General features: G+C 47.8%; 1 protein-coding gene across 1 annotated transcript in view; it reads left to right on the top strand.

Moving 5' to 3' along the window:
- LOC311117773 (amyloid beta precursor like protein 1-like) overlaps window positions 1-14,786 on the top strand; it is a 50,805-nt gene that overhangs the window by 20,378 nt on the left and 15,641 nt on the right. The window contains exons 2-3 of the mRNA XM_084157562.1: window positions 9,987-10,166; window positions 12,465-12,594. Of these exons, the coding sequence (XP_084013688.1) occupies window positions 9,987-10,166; window positions 12,465-12,594 (310 nt within the window). The remainder of the gene's footprint in view (window positions 1-9,986; window positions 10,167-12,464; window positions 12,595-14,786) is intronic.

Below are 14,786 nucleotides of genomic sequence, written 5' to 3'. Positions count from 1 at the left end.
AGCCCACGAAGATCATAGTAAACATTGTTCTATTGATTTTAATTAATGACAGCTTTTATTGAACAGTGGCCTCTTAACCATATCCCTGGTATGATGTCTGCTATTGTGCATATCAAATTGCGTATCAAATTGGCCACCCAACAAAGATAGCGTACATTGGGGGTTAAGACCAGCAGGTTAAGGGTCTACCAATCCGCCACCAAACTTTTGTGTTAGGTACCCAACACAAACTGGAAACCACAACAATTAGCAGTGTGGTTTTAATTAGTATGGAGTGATGATGGGGGTCGATGTTGAGAGCTAACCTGCCTCCAATATGGCATCCTATTCCCTATATCGTCCAATTCATTTTATAAATATAGTGTACTATTTGCGATCAGGGCCCCCATTTGGGACTCACACCTTAACTGTCTCCACGCTCCACCAGACCAGACTCTCTGCATCCCTGTGTGTCTGACGCGCCTCTCTCATTATCATGGGCCCAGCCTGCCTGGCAGATGAGGAAGAGACCCTGGCAAAGCCAATGAATAATTAAACACTGTGAATACGATGATGAATGCTCCCAAATCCATTTGACCATTTAGTATGGGCCCAGGGACGGGACGGAACAAAGGCAGAGTGTGGGGCTTTGTGTGGAGGTGGTGAAGGATGGTGAGGGCAGGAAGGGTGGGTAGGGAAGGTATGGTGGGTTGGGGAGGGAAGGTATGATGGGGAGGGAAGGTATGGTGGGGAGATATGGGGAGGGACGGTATGGTGGTGAGGGATGGGGAGGGAAGGTATGGTGGTGAGGGTTGGTGGTGAGGGTGGGGAGGGATGAGGAAGGAAGGTATGGTGGTGAGGGATGTGGAGGGAAGGTATGATGGGGAGGGAAGGTATGGTGGTGAGGGTTGGTGGTGAGGGTAGGGAGGGAAGGTATGGTGGTGAGGGATGGGGAGGGAAGGTATGGTGGTGAGGGATGTGGAGGGAAGGTATGGTGGTGAGGGATGTGGAGGGAAGGTATGGTGGGGAGGGAATGTAAGGTAAGGTGGGGAGGGAAGGTATGGTGGTGAGGGTTGGTGGTGAGGGATGGGGTGGGAGGGTATGGTGGTGAGGGATGGGGAGGGAAGGTATGGTGGTGAGGGTTTGTGGTGAGGGTAGGGAGGGTAGGTATGGTGGTGAGGGATGGGGAGGGTAGGTATGGTGGTGAGGGATGTGGAGGGAAGGTATGGTGTGAGGGATGTGGAGGGAAGGTATGGTGGTGAGGGATGTGGAGGGAAGGTATGGTGGTGAGGGATGGGAGGGATGGTATGGTGGGGAGGGATGGGGAGGGACGGTATGGTGGGGAGGTATGGGGAGGGAAGGTATGGTGGTGAGGGTTGGTGGTGAGGGTGGGGAGGGATGAGGAAGGAAGGTATGGTGGTGAGGGATGTGGAGGGAAGATATGATGGGGAGGGAAGGTATGGTGGTGAGGGTTGGTGGTGAGGGATGGGGAGGGAAGGTATGGTGGTGAGGGATGGGGAGGGAAGGTATGGTGGTGAGGGATGTGGAGGGAAGGTATGGTGGTGAGGGATGTGGAGGGAAGGTATGGTGGGGAGGGAATGTAAGGTAAGGTGGGGAGGGAAGGTATGGTGGTGAGGGATGTGGAGGGAAGGTATGGTGGTGAGGGATGTGGAGGGAAGGTATGGTGGTGAGGGATGTGGAGGGAAGGTATGGTGGGGAGGGAATGTAAGGTAAGGTGGGGAGGGAAGGTATGGTGGTGAGGGATGTGGAGGGAAGGTATGGTGGGGAGGGATGGGGAGGGAAGGTATGGTGGTGAGGGATGGGGAGGGAATGTAAGGTAAGGTGGGGAGGGAAGGTATGGTGGTGAGGGATGGGGAGGGAAGGTATGGTGGTGAGGGTTTGTGGTGAGGGTGGGGAGGGAAGGTATGGTGGTGAGGGATGGGGAGGGTAGATATGGTGGTGAGGGATGTGGAGGGAAGGTATGGTGGTGAGGGATGGGGAGGGAAGGTATGGTGGTGAGGGATGGGGAGGGAAGGTATGGTGGTGAGGGTTTGTGGTGAGGGTAGGAGGGAAGGTATGGTGGTGAGGGATGGGGAGGGTAGATATGGTGGTGAGGGATGTGGAGGGAAGGTATGGTGGTGAGGGATGTGGAGGGAAGGTATGGTGGGGAGGTATGGGGAGGGAAGGTATGGTGGTGAGGGATGGGGAGGGAAGGTATGGTGGTGAGGGTTGGTGGTGAGGGTGGGGAGGGAAGGTATGATGGGGAGGGAAGGTATGGTGGTGAGGGTTGGTGGTGAGGGTGGGGAGGGAAGGTATGGTGGTGAGGGTTTGTGGTGAGGGTGGGGAGGGAAGGTATGGTGGTGAGGGTTTGTGGTGAGGGTGGGGAGGGAAGGTATGGTGGTGAGGGATGTGGAGGGAAGGTATGGTGGTGAGGGATGTGGAGGGAAGGTATGGTGGGGAGGGAAGGTATGGTGGTGAGGGATGGTATGGTGGTGAGGGATGGGGAGGGAAGGTATGGTGGTGAGGGTTTGTGGTGAGGGTGGGGAGGGAAGGTATGGTGGTGAGGGATGGGGAGGGTAGATATGGTGATGAGGGATGTGGAGGGAAGGTATGGTGGTGAGGGATGTGGAGGGAAGGTATGGTGGGGAGGTATGGGGAGGGAAGGTATGGTGGTGAGGGATGGGGAGGGAAGGTATGGTGATGAGGGATGGGGAGGGAAGGTATGGTGATGAGGGATGGAGGGAAGGTATGATGGGGAGGGAAGGTATGGTGGTGAGGGTTGGTGGTGAGGGTGGGGAGGGAAGGTATGGTGGTGAGGGATGGGGAGGGAAGGTATGGTGGTGAGGGATGGGGAGGGAAGGTATGGTGGTGAGGGGTGGTGAGGGATGGGGAGGGAAGGTATGGTGGTGAGGGATGGGGAGGGAAGGTATGATGGGGAGGGAAGGTATGATGGGGAGGGAAGGTATGGTGGTGAGGGATGGGGAGGGAAGTTATGGTGGGGAGGGATGGTATGGTGGTGAGGGATGGGGAGGGAAGGTATGGTGGGGAGGGAAGGTATGGTGGTGAGGGATGGGGAGGGAAGGTATGGTGGTGAGGGATGGGGAGGGATGAGGAAGGAAGGTATGGTGGTGAGGGATGTGGAGGGAAGGTATGATGGTGAGGGATGGGGAGGGAAGGTATGGTGGTGAGGGTTGGTGGTGAGGGTGGGGGGGGGAAGGTATGGTGGTGAGGGGTGGGGAGGGAAGGTATGGTGGTGAGAGATGGGAGGGAAGGTATGGTGGTGAGAGATGGGAGGGAAGGTATGGTGGTGAGAGATGGGAGGGAAGGTATGGTGGTGAGAGATGGGAGGGAAGGTATGGTGGTGAGAGATGGGAGGGAAGGTATGGTGGTGAGAGATGGGGAGGGAAGGTATTGTGGGGAGGGATAGAGAGGGAAGGTATGGTGGGGAGGGAAGGTGTGGTGGTGAGGGATGGGGGGGAAGGTATGGTGGTGAGGGATGTTGAGGGAAGGTATGGTGGTGAGGGATGAGAGGGAAGGGATGGTGGTGAGGGATGAGAGGGAAGGTATGGTGGTGAGGGTGGGGAGGGAAGGGGTCGGTGGGGAGGGAAGGTATGGTGAGGGCAGGAGGAAAGGGAGGTTGGGGTGGGAGAGGCTGGCTGGAGAGAGCCTAGATCAGCAATCAGGGGGAGGTGTGGGAGAGGGAGGGAGGGATAGGAGGGAGGGAGAGGACAGAGAGCAAAGGGAATGTGGGAGGGATGGAGGGATAGTCTAGAAGGGAAGGATAGGACAGAGAGTGGAGGGGTGGATTGAGAGGGAGGGTACAGAGAGCAAAGGTAAGGTGGGGGGGAGGGAAGGAGAGGACAGAGAGCAGAGGGAATGGAGGGAGGTAGGGAGAGGGAGGGAGGGAGGGAGGGGCAGCAGGGCCGGGCAGCGTCCCACTATCTGACCATCTGTGCTGCAGAGGACCACAGAGACAGGCACAGCAAGGCTTCAGGCTGTGTGTGTGTGGACGTGCATGCGTTTCTGTGCATCCGTTCATATGCATTCATGTGTTTGAATCTGTGTGTGTGTGTGAGTACATTTGTGTACAGAATGTATCCCAGTGTATGTGCTTATCTGTGTGTGTGTGCGCCTCGCCCTTGCGGTGGCACCTGGCCAGCCAGCCCACAGGGAGGAGGGTTGTGAATAAGCAGGTGAAATAACCCAGATCCCTGCTGCCAGGGGATTAACCCCTCAGAGGTCCCATGTCTCCGGTTCAACACCCAGCCCCACTGAACATCCATCAACATCAGTACACCAGTCTGAACATAGACTTACCATGGCCACAACATGGTCCTCTCAACACGCAACCCTTAGCTACAGATCTAGGATCAGCTGACCCTCCCCAAGTCCTAACCTTAACCACTAGAAATCCAAACTGACCTTAGATCAGTGCCATTAGGCTAGGACTCCCCTCCCCACACACAGGAAGTGCTGAGCCAAATGAGTCGGTGTCAGGCGTGCAGCTCAGCTAACATTTATGGCAGGGCCATCTGATGGATTAAAGGGGTTGACAGATGATGGAGTGGCTCCTCCACCTCCGCTGCCTGGCCTTGCCTTGCCTTGTAGGGCTGGGAGATTGCATCATTACAGAAGATGAAGTCATCCTGCAACAAAAGGCAGGCAGGGGGGAACAGGTGCTGCATATTTAATTAGACAAGGGGGTGGGCCGTGGTGATGCCAGACATATATGCAAATTTGAATTTGATGGCAGCCCTGGCCTGGCACGAGCTCAGCCCAGCTGACACAGAGATATTTATGGGCAAGATTATGGTTTTAATTTGGTCTCTTTATTTGTCTCCTGTACTCAGTCACACACACACACACACACACACACACACACACACATGCATCTGCTTATCACATCTGCATTGCATCTTAACTACCTCCTATCAAAGGTGCATCTGAGAAATGAGAATGACTCTCTCTCTCTTTCTTCATGCTATGCTAGGATATCCCCAGACCGCTGTGCTTCCCTCTGCCCGTTGTGCTCTTTGTGTCAGAGTACTCAATACCTCCTTGGGATGTTTTCTTCCTTGGAAGCAAGGGAACATAGGGACTAGGGAGTACTGTTCATGAAAGGAGTAGAGAGTCCATCCATCCCCAGTTAGTGGATGATGGTGAAGGAGAGAAAGAGAGGGAAATATCAAGGGACAATGAGGAGCAAGCGAGAGGGAAGGAACCAGGAAAAGGCAAAAAGGCAATCGATGTCTCTGGGCTTGTGTCAACAGGCAATTATTAATGATAAGGTGGACTCTGGCTCTTTGGCTCTGTGCCTCTGCAGTGGTGGAGTCAGGGAGCGCTCCTCTAAGGCGTGATATGTGGGAGAGAGAGAGGGGGAAGGGGGCGAGAGAGGGCCTTGAAGGAGGTGGAGGGAGAAGGGTGGGGATGGGGCACCACACACACACACCCCTCCTCTCTCTCACACACACACACACCTCAGCTCACACTGTACTGTACATCTCTGGGAGACATCCAGGCTTTAACTGTCCAATTAAGGTTGGCCCAGGGGGGAAAGAACAGAACAGAGCAGCTCTCCAGCCTCAGCCTCTCTCCTCTCTCTCCGTGGAGGAGCTGGGTAGTTGTTAACAGATTGGGAGGTGTTATTGTGAAGCAGTGTGGATCAGGACGTCTCAGCCAGCCGGCCAGACCAGTCAGCCGGCCGGCCAGGGGTGTCTGTCTGAGAGGCTCACGCAACTGTGGTCACAGCAGAGAGGTCTTAGTGGTCTTAAGCCTAATTGACTAAGAAATAGAATGAAAAGCCCCCATCCTGGCAGGCAGAGGAACCCAGGCTGGCTTTTCTACTGAGCAGAGAACGAAGAGACAATTAGCGCTATAATTAAGAGGAGTCAAACTGACAAAACATACGTTTTATGTGAGACTAATTCTCAGTTCCATGATGACTAATACTAAAAGTCTACTGAATATATTGAAAAATATTTGACACATTTTGTGGTAAGTAGTACACCTAGAAATGTGTGAGCTACCTCTCTATCCTGGTACCCTTTAGCAAGAGCATATTCTCAATTGACTGCCTTGGTTAGATGGGGGCTACACTTGACTGATTGATTTATTTACCATTTAAACAGGATTAGTGTCTGGCTGGCAGATTCTCCTAGTGTGCCAAGGCAAACGCCAAGACCACACCAGCACCTCTCATTCAGGCTTTTGGTACCTCCTAAAACTTGTTTAGACCAATTAACAGAGGGCATGCTGTCTTGTCTGACCAACCAATTACAGCCAGATAGAATCCATCTCCAGACAGGGACCTATACAGTTAGGATGTTGATGTTCAAAATGTTCCAGATAGAGGTGTATTGTATAGAATATATATATATATATATATATATATATATGACATTATATTATGTGTAATAAAGTGTCATGCCAGGTCTATGCAGTAAATTTCTATCTGCAACCCACCAGATTGAACAGGACCCGGGTGACTGTTGAAAAGGCGTGGTAAACAATTGTCATAAGTAAATGACGGTGACGGCAGCTAGTTCCTGTTCACACGCATGTAACTGTACCGTACCTTACTGTAAACAACAGTGTTAGTCAGCCTGTCTGTTTGACTGAGATACTAGGCTTCTTTAATGAGTCGGTGTGTGGGTGGGAGAGTTTACATCTCTCCTGGGTCTCTCTATTGAAATTGACTGATTTCATGCATTTATGAATGAGAAACAAACTGAGAGATACTGTACCTTTTATGAAGCTAAGCAGCCTTGATGTCAATTCAGAATTTGAATTATGAATTTCAAAATGACTGTAATGCAAATATGCCAGGGCTTATATTTCCATGTCAATGTATTTACTGAACTGAATGAAATGGAGCTCTGATTGGAACATTTAAACTTGGACTATCATGGCCTGCAGTGGTACTTTCATGCCATCAGACATGTGACTTTCTGTTAGTCATTATTCTTAAAATACAAATTAATCTAAAGGATTTCACCCCAAATACAGTATAAATGTGTGAACGGTGTTAAGAGTTCTAATGTAGTGGCAACCCACTAACAGAGGGGGGCGGGACTAAACATTCCAGGGTGAAGGAGACTGCGGAAACTGTTTAAGAAAGCCTCCTAAAGGTGGGCGGAGCAAAGTGCCTTTGTGTGTCAAGGGGTATAAAACAGTATGTATGGGTTTTTGGCGCCAGAGCTCTCCATGAATAAAAATACAGATCATTCTTGCTGGTTGTGGACCTTGAATCATTTATGATTAAAACCAGAGCCTTACAACCCCTGGTAATGATTCAAGCTTAGGTTGAATTAGAGAGAGAAATTCTCGTGACACTTTCCCAGTTAGCGCCATACTGAGACACTGGGTGGCAGTCACACCACGGAGGAGTAGGAGAGAGTGGGAGGGTGTGATGTCTGTCCTTGCGTGATGGTTGTCATGGTGGTGACATGGTGAAATACAGAGCGATTATTCCCAAAGTGGGTCAAAGACCGCATGAGTCCATAACTGCTGGCAGGGCATGGTAACTTTGAAGAGGAGAGAGAGAGAAAGAGAGGAGGAGGAGGAGGAGAAGATAGAACAATGTATAAACAAATCCAGGGCACATTTAGGGAACGCAGGCAGAGTGTTTGTGATTAGTATTTGTTATCACAGCAGGCCCATCTAATCTGGTGGTGAATCAGGGAGAGCAGGGATTGGCTGAGGTGCTGCAGAGCCTCCTCTCCACGCTGGAGGTCAGGCCCTCTGGCTCCAGATGGGTTCCTATTGATCGGAGGGAGCGTGGCGATCCAGTTGCAGGCGTACACCATCGATTTTCTGCTGAAGTGCAGGCCTGGAGAGAGCAGGCTGCAGGGGGTGGGGGGGCTGGATGAAGGCTGGAGCACAGCAGTGCTGTCAGGTCATCTTCTCAAATATCCAGAAGTCTTTTTTGTGGCGTTGACCTTCCCTGAGTAGAAGAGACCTATATATATATATATATATATATATATATATATATATATATATATATATATATATATATATATATATATATATAACCACTTCCTCAGCAGGCACAGTGGCTTGTCAGTGTGGGCTGTGTGTAGCTTAAGCAAGCACTTTTATTCACACACACACACACACACACACACACACACACACACAAACCACTGACACTTTCCTTAACACACATCAATAACATGCTCCCAGAAAGCTGCCAGTTCAGCAGAAATCAACATCTCTAAGCACCACTCTTAATAATATGCATGTTTGGCATCAAACAGTTCTATGTCCACTTACTGTATATGGGGAGTAGAATCTAAAGTCACGTTGAGTACCAGTAGTCATAGGCTTGAATTAAAACAGTCACGTTGAGTACCAGTAGTCATAGAGACTTGAATTAAAACAGTCACGTTGAGTACCAGTAGTCATAGAGACTTGAATTAATAAAGCACAGAGCTAAGGTTATCGCTGAATTCCAAATAAATTGGGTATCTCTACACCATTCTGGCACTCCAAACCCCATCCCTCCAGGCCTCACTCAGCCACGTCCATACAGCTTTAATTATAATCCAATCAACTCATTATCATAGTTTACATTCATATTTAAAGTGGGGCTCTAATGCACAGACTCCTCCGGTCCTATTATATTTATTCATGGGTTTTGTATATATTTATTTTGGATATACATTTTAATTAAAACTTCAAACACTTTAGCAGCAGTCGGCTGAGGCAGAGCTTCCCTTTGATCAGACGTCACTCGCCCTGCTTTCCTCTCTCTCTTTTCTCCTCTCCCCCTTACCCATGGGCATGTTGATGCTAATTGGCTGAGTGTTGCTCTTCTTGCCTGTCAGTCTGTCTGTCCGTCTATGGAGATTAAAGCAGTTGGGCCAGTCATAAAGACGGATTGAATGGATTCTGGGTTGCCAATTGCCAGTTTCAGGATGGATAGTGATATTGTTGGAACTTTCCGTCATATCAGTTTTCATGGCCCCGTGTAGCTCAGTTGGTAGAGCATGGCGTTTGCAACGCCAGGGTTGTGGGTTCGTTTCCCACGGGGGGCCAGTATGAAAAATGTATGCACTCACTAACTGTAAGTCGCTCTGGATAAGAGCGTCTGCTAAATGACTAAAATGTAAAGTCACTAAAGTGACTCTTGGCTGTTCAGCCAGAAGAACGGCAAGACTGAGCTGAATTATTTGTTAGGTAGACGTTCAAGCATGTCTTTGAAATATTCCTCTACTTTTTCTGCACCAAAGAGGAGTCATATCTCTGTGCTATATATACACTGTATGTGTGAACACAACACCTGATAACTCCATCCCTCTATGTCCCTTAAATAATCCTAGTGAAGCATTGACGTCATAATACCCAGCTTGTGTTAGAAAACAAGCATGTTTGGTCTCTACATCTGGGAAGATTATCTCCTGCAGAGTGTACACCCTCCCTCCTCTACTCTACTCTCCTCCTTTCCTCTCCTTTCCTCTCCCTACCCTTCCCCTCCTCCCTCCCTCTCCTGTGTGTTAATGTGCTTGAATTGGCCCGGCGGTCAATGAGCTTGTATTAACACCTGACTGGGAGCAGCGGGGCCGTGGCCGGCTGGTGTTTGTTCCTCCATGGTGCCTCCCCTGGTCCCGACCCCCAGGCTGCAGGCAGAGGGAACGGATCCCATGATCAATAACAACATCCTAGACCTAGCAGGCTGCTGAGAGAGGGTAGGAAAGAGAGGGGAGGGGGGAGGGTGGAGAAAGGGTAGGAAACAGAGGGGGGAGGGATAATATTCCACCCCTTTGTTTGTATTGACTGCTATTCACCTCTCTCTCTCTCTCTCTCTCTCTCTCGCTCTCTCGCTCTCTCTCTCTCTCTCTCTCACTCTCTCAGGACAATCATAACAAAGTATTTCTCTCCCTCCACGTTTCCACCTTCTTCCCTCTCTCCTTCCATCTATTACTCTTTCTATTTCTCAACTTCTCTTTTCTCTTCCTACCACACCTCACCCCCTCTCCTCTCCCTGTCTACCTCCCTCTCTCTAGGCCTTGGCCATGGCGGAGGTGAATGGACCGGGGCCCCTGGTGGCCGAGCCGCAGATTGCCATGTTCTGTGGGCGTCAGCTGCTGCATATGAACCCTGAGACTGGCCAATGGGAGCCTGACCCTCAGGGCCGCCAGGGCTGCTTCACAGAGCCCAACCAGATCCTGTCCTACTGCCAAGAGGTAGGAGGCAACAACACTGCTATGGTTATGAGATCGACCTCATACTGCACTGTTACTGCACTGTAATGCTCAGCTCATCTCCAATGCAGTTCCAATGCTGCTTCAATAGCATACTAGAAAGCAGATACTTTAGATAGGTGGGATGGATTTAAAGATCGAGTGGTAGATACAGTGCCTTCAGAAAGTATTCATACCCCTTGACTTATTCCACATTTTGTTGTGTTACAGCCTGAATTCAAAATTGATAAAAATATTTTTGTTCTTACCCATCTACGGACATTTTTGCAAATTTATTGAAAATGAAATAGAGAAATATCTCATTTACATAAGTATTCACACCCCTGGGTCAATACTTTGTAGAAGCACCTTTGGCAGCGATTACAGCTGTGAGTCTTTCTTGGTAAGTCTCGGTCTAAGGCACTGCATCTCAGTGCTTGAGGCGTCACTACAGACCCCCTGGTTCGATTCCAGGCTGTATCACAACCGGCCGTGATTGGGAGTCCCATAGGGCGGCGCACAATTGGCCCAGTGTCGTCCGGGTTTGGCCGGTGTAGGCCGTCATTGTAAATAAGAATTTGTTCTTAACTGACTTGCCAAGTTAAATAAAGGTTAAAAATAAATAATAATAAAACACCTGGATTGTGCAACATTTGCCCATCATTCTTTTCAAAATTCTTCAAGCTGTTTTAAATTGGTTGTTGATCATCGCTAGACAACCATTTTCAGGTCTTGCCATAGATTTTTAAGTCAAAACTGTAACTTTGCCACAATTGTTTACCCATCTACCAATAGGTGCCCTTCTTTGTGAGCCATTGGAAAACATCCCTGGTCTTTGTGGTTGAATCTGTGTTTGAAATCCACTGCTCAACTGAGGGACGTTACAGATAATTGTATGTGTGGGGTACAGAGATGAGATAGTCATTCAAAAATAATGTTAAACACAATCGCACACGGAGTGAGCCAATGCAACTTATTATATGACTTGATAAGCACATTTTTACTACTGAAATTATTCATGCTTGCCATAACAAAGGGGTTGAATACTTATTGACTCAAGACATTTCAGCTTTACATTTTTTCTTGATTTGTAAACATTTAAAAAACATAATTCCACTTTGACATTATGGGGTATTGTGTGTAGTAGGCCAGTGACCCCCAAAAATCTCAATTTAATCAATTTTAAATCCAGGCTGTAATAACAAAATTCTGAAAACGTCAAGGGGGGTGAATACTTTCTGAAGGCACTGTAAATGGGTGGACAGACTGATAGATAGATAGATCACACAACATTACGTATAGGAGTAGTAGTAACCAACCCTAATCTCCCACTCTGTCTCACTTGGTCTGTCTTGTCTGATCAAATCTATATATTTCCGTATATATAGTGGAGTGATGGTGGTCATGAGAAAATATTTATTGATATTTCCTGAATATTAATACTACCATCCATCGATCTTCCTCCTGTTAGTTGCCACGTTTATCCCCCTAATTCCTGAAAGTCTCCTGCATGCCAAACGTAAGGCATATCAATGGCACAACAGGCCTAGCCACAGCCTTGGTTTGATTAGAGACTTGCTGCTCCCCCTCCCAAACAAGAGCAAGGAGCCTGTTTTTATAAAAAGACATCATGCGCCACCTGGTGGCTAAATGAAGCACAGCGTGTAAAGAAAACAGCAGTCACACAGTTGAAATGACTGTAATGTGATTACCCAGCTCATTATGCGTCTGTGATTGCTTTTCCACAAAAGCGTTCCTTTTTCCTCAACGTCTGTGGATACGGCTCTCAGAGAGCGTGCCAAATACATTTCTCAATCCATTAAACCTCATTATAGGGCAGTGCTTATGCCATTGCCCTACATTATAATTGAAAGTAGTCAGATGTGAAATTGGGATTATTGAAAGAATTGGAAGTGGGATCAACTTGTTTTCAGACTGTAATTTTCCCTACAACTTAAGGAGATCAGTGTACGACGTGCATAGTCAGAAAATAGACCCTTAGGGCCAAAGTGTTTCAGACCGTTGCATGAGTCTCTCCTTTGTTACCTTTCTCTCTTCCTTCTTCCCTCTCTCCCTCTCCTCCTCTCTCCCTCTCCTCCTCTCTCCCTCTGTCTGTACTGTACATCTCCTCTCCCCTCAACCCTCCTTTTTCCCTCTCAATTTGTCTGACCCTGTTGTATCTCTCCTCTCTCTTGTCCTAACTCCTCCCTGATGTCCTGTCTGTCCATATCGTCCGTCCATCTGTCCCTCCGTCTGTCTGTCCCTCTCGCCGTCTGTCTGTCCGTCCATCTGTCCAACCAGATGTATCCAGCCCTGCAGATCTCCCATGTGGAGGAGTCCTCCAGCCCCGTCACCATCCCAGCCTGGTGTAAGAAGGGCTGGGGCCACTGCCAGACACGGCCCTTCATCGTCATGCCCTACCGCTGCCAGGGTAAGAACCACACGTGTGAAATGTCTGCACCCTCAGCCTCATCATCATCATCATCATCATTATAATATTCAGCATATCCCTACACAAACATCACTCAAAACATTGCACAACTTCCCTAAGATCACCCGCCCCATATCTGAGGATAACTTTATTATATTACTAAGTAACATCATGTCATTATGTTTAATACAAAGCACGTAATTTCAATGATATGGTTAAGTAGAGTTCAAATTCAGCCTCGGGGAAGTAATATAAGAAACGGACATGGTATGTTTAATAGTTCATTTGAATGGATTCCATTGTCAAAGCTTTGTAAGGTGCATCAAAATGGTGGAAAGGTCTTTCAGTCTGTGTTGAATATTAACCCATTTGTTCCCACATTTTTCCCCAGATGTGCCACTATGCAAATATTATGCCATTTAGTAACCCTAACATGTAATCCATATTGCTTTAAAAAATAATGATATTTGAAAAGTATGTACAAAAAAAAAGTTTTATTCTCAGTCACAATTGTGACCGATGGGAACATACAGTGCTCTGCCTAAAATAAAATGAACAGACATTTGCCCCAATATCTACTGTATATACCTCCACCCACTTACCCACACAACTAAACCCAATTACCCACACACCCCAGCCCTCTTACCCCCATGCCCTAACCCTAACACCCACATGCCAATACCCTAATATTGATACAATCAAGTACCAATACACCCATATCCTAGCCCTGAATGCCCTATTTGTTACTCATAGACCCCAGTCCCTTTGCCAATACACCTCATCCTTGATACTTGCCTATCTCATCCCTGTTACCCACTTTCCTTAGGCCTGTATTCCCCAAGTCACCAACAGTAACCTGTATCCAGATATTCGTTGCACACCCCAACCCTGTTATTTGCATATCTTATATCTTATTCATGTTGTCTCTGACCTGTATACGCTAATAATTTCATAGATAAACTCACAGTACAGTGGTATGTTGCCAGAAAGGATTTGAATGGGCAATAGACATCCATCCAGACCCATTACCTGTGTGAGCCTTGTGTATCCCTACACTCATAGAAAAAAGGGTTCCGAAATGGTTCTTTGTTCGGCTGTCCCCATAGGGAAACCATTTTTTGTTCGAGGTAGAATCCTTTTGGGTTCCATGTAGAACCCTCTGGAAAAGGTTCTACATGGAATCCAAAATAGTTCTACCTGGAACCAAAAAGGTTATTTCTACCTGGAACCAAAAAGGGTTATTCAAAGGGTTCTGCTATGGGGACAGCCGAAGAAACCTTTTAGGTTCTATTTTGTCTAAGAGTGTACGCCCCTTTCCTCAGATAAACCAGGTAAATCCATGGGCATTCTCATATAAAACAGGTCTTACCCCAGTGCCCAAGCCTCAATATTAATACAAACCAGGTTTACACCTGCACTTCTAACCCAATATTGATTAAAACATGTCAGCCCCAATTGTCATAAAAAAAATTGGTGTACTTCTGCATTTCAGCCCCAATATTCATATAAACCAGATCTACACTTGTACTTCAGCTCCAATTTACATACCTATAAAGTATGCACCTGTGTTTGAACCCAATTAGTCAACTAAGCCAGGTCTAAATGTGCCGAAGCCTGAATACTCATGTCCCAATAAACCAGGTCTACTATTCAGCAAAACTCACATAAACCAGGTCTACCATTGTGCAAGAGACACTAAACAAACCTATTAACATTAAATATGTATTTATTACACTAATTCAGTGTATGGGTCTGAGTGGCGCAGTGGTCTGCATCGCAGTGCTAACTGTGCCACTAGAGATCCTGGTTCGAATCCAGGCTCTGTCGCAGCCGGCAGCGACCGGGAGACTCATGGGCGGCGCACAATTGGCCCAGCGTCGTCCAGGGTAGGGGAGGGAATGGCCGGCAGGGATGTAGCTCAGTTGATAGAGCATGGCGTTTGCAACACCAGGGTTGTGGGTTCGATTCCCACGGGGGGCCAGAATAAAAAATAAAAAAATGTATTCACTAACTGTAAGTCGCTCTGGATAAGAGCGTCTGCTAAATGACTAAAGTGTAAATGTATACATGGCCAATTCCACCTGAAATAACAAAATATGATGTTTTATAGTCAGTCACTTATTTAAACAAATGTAAAGACTAATGAATAATGGTAAAATCATATTTAAGATCATCTTGATCAAGAATATCCA

This window comes from Coregonus lavaretus, assembly GCF_964263955.1.
Source record: "Coregonus lavaretus genome assembly, chromosome: 3".
NCBI lineage: Eukaryota > Metazoa > Chordata > Actinopteri > Salmoniformes > Salmonidae > Coregonus > Coregonus lavaretus.
Note: the sequence above shows the minus strand (reverse complement) of the source record. Positions and strands in the feature narration are given on the sequence as shown.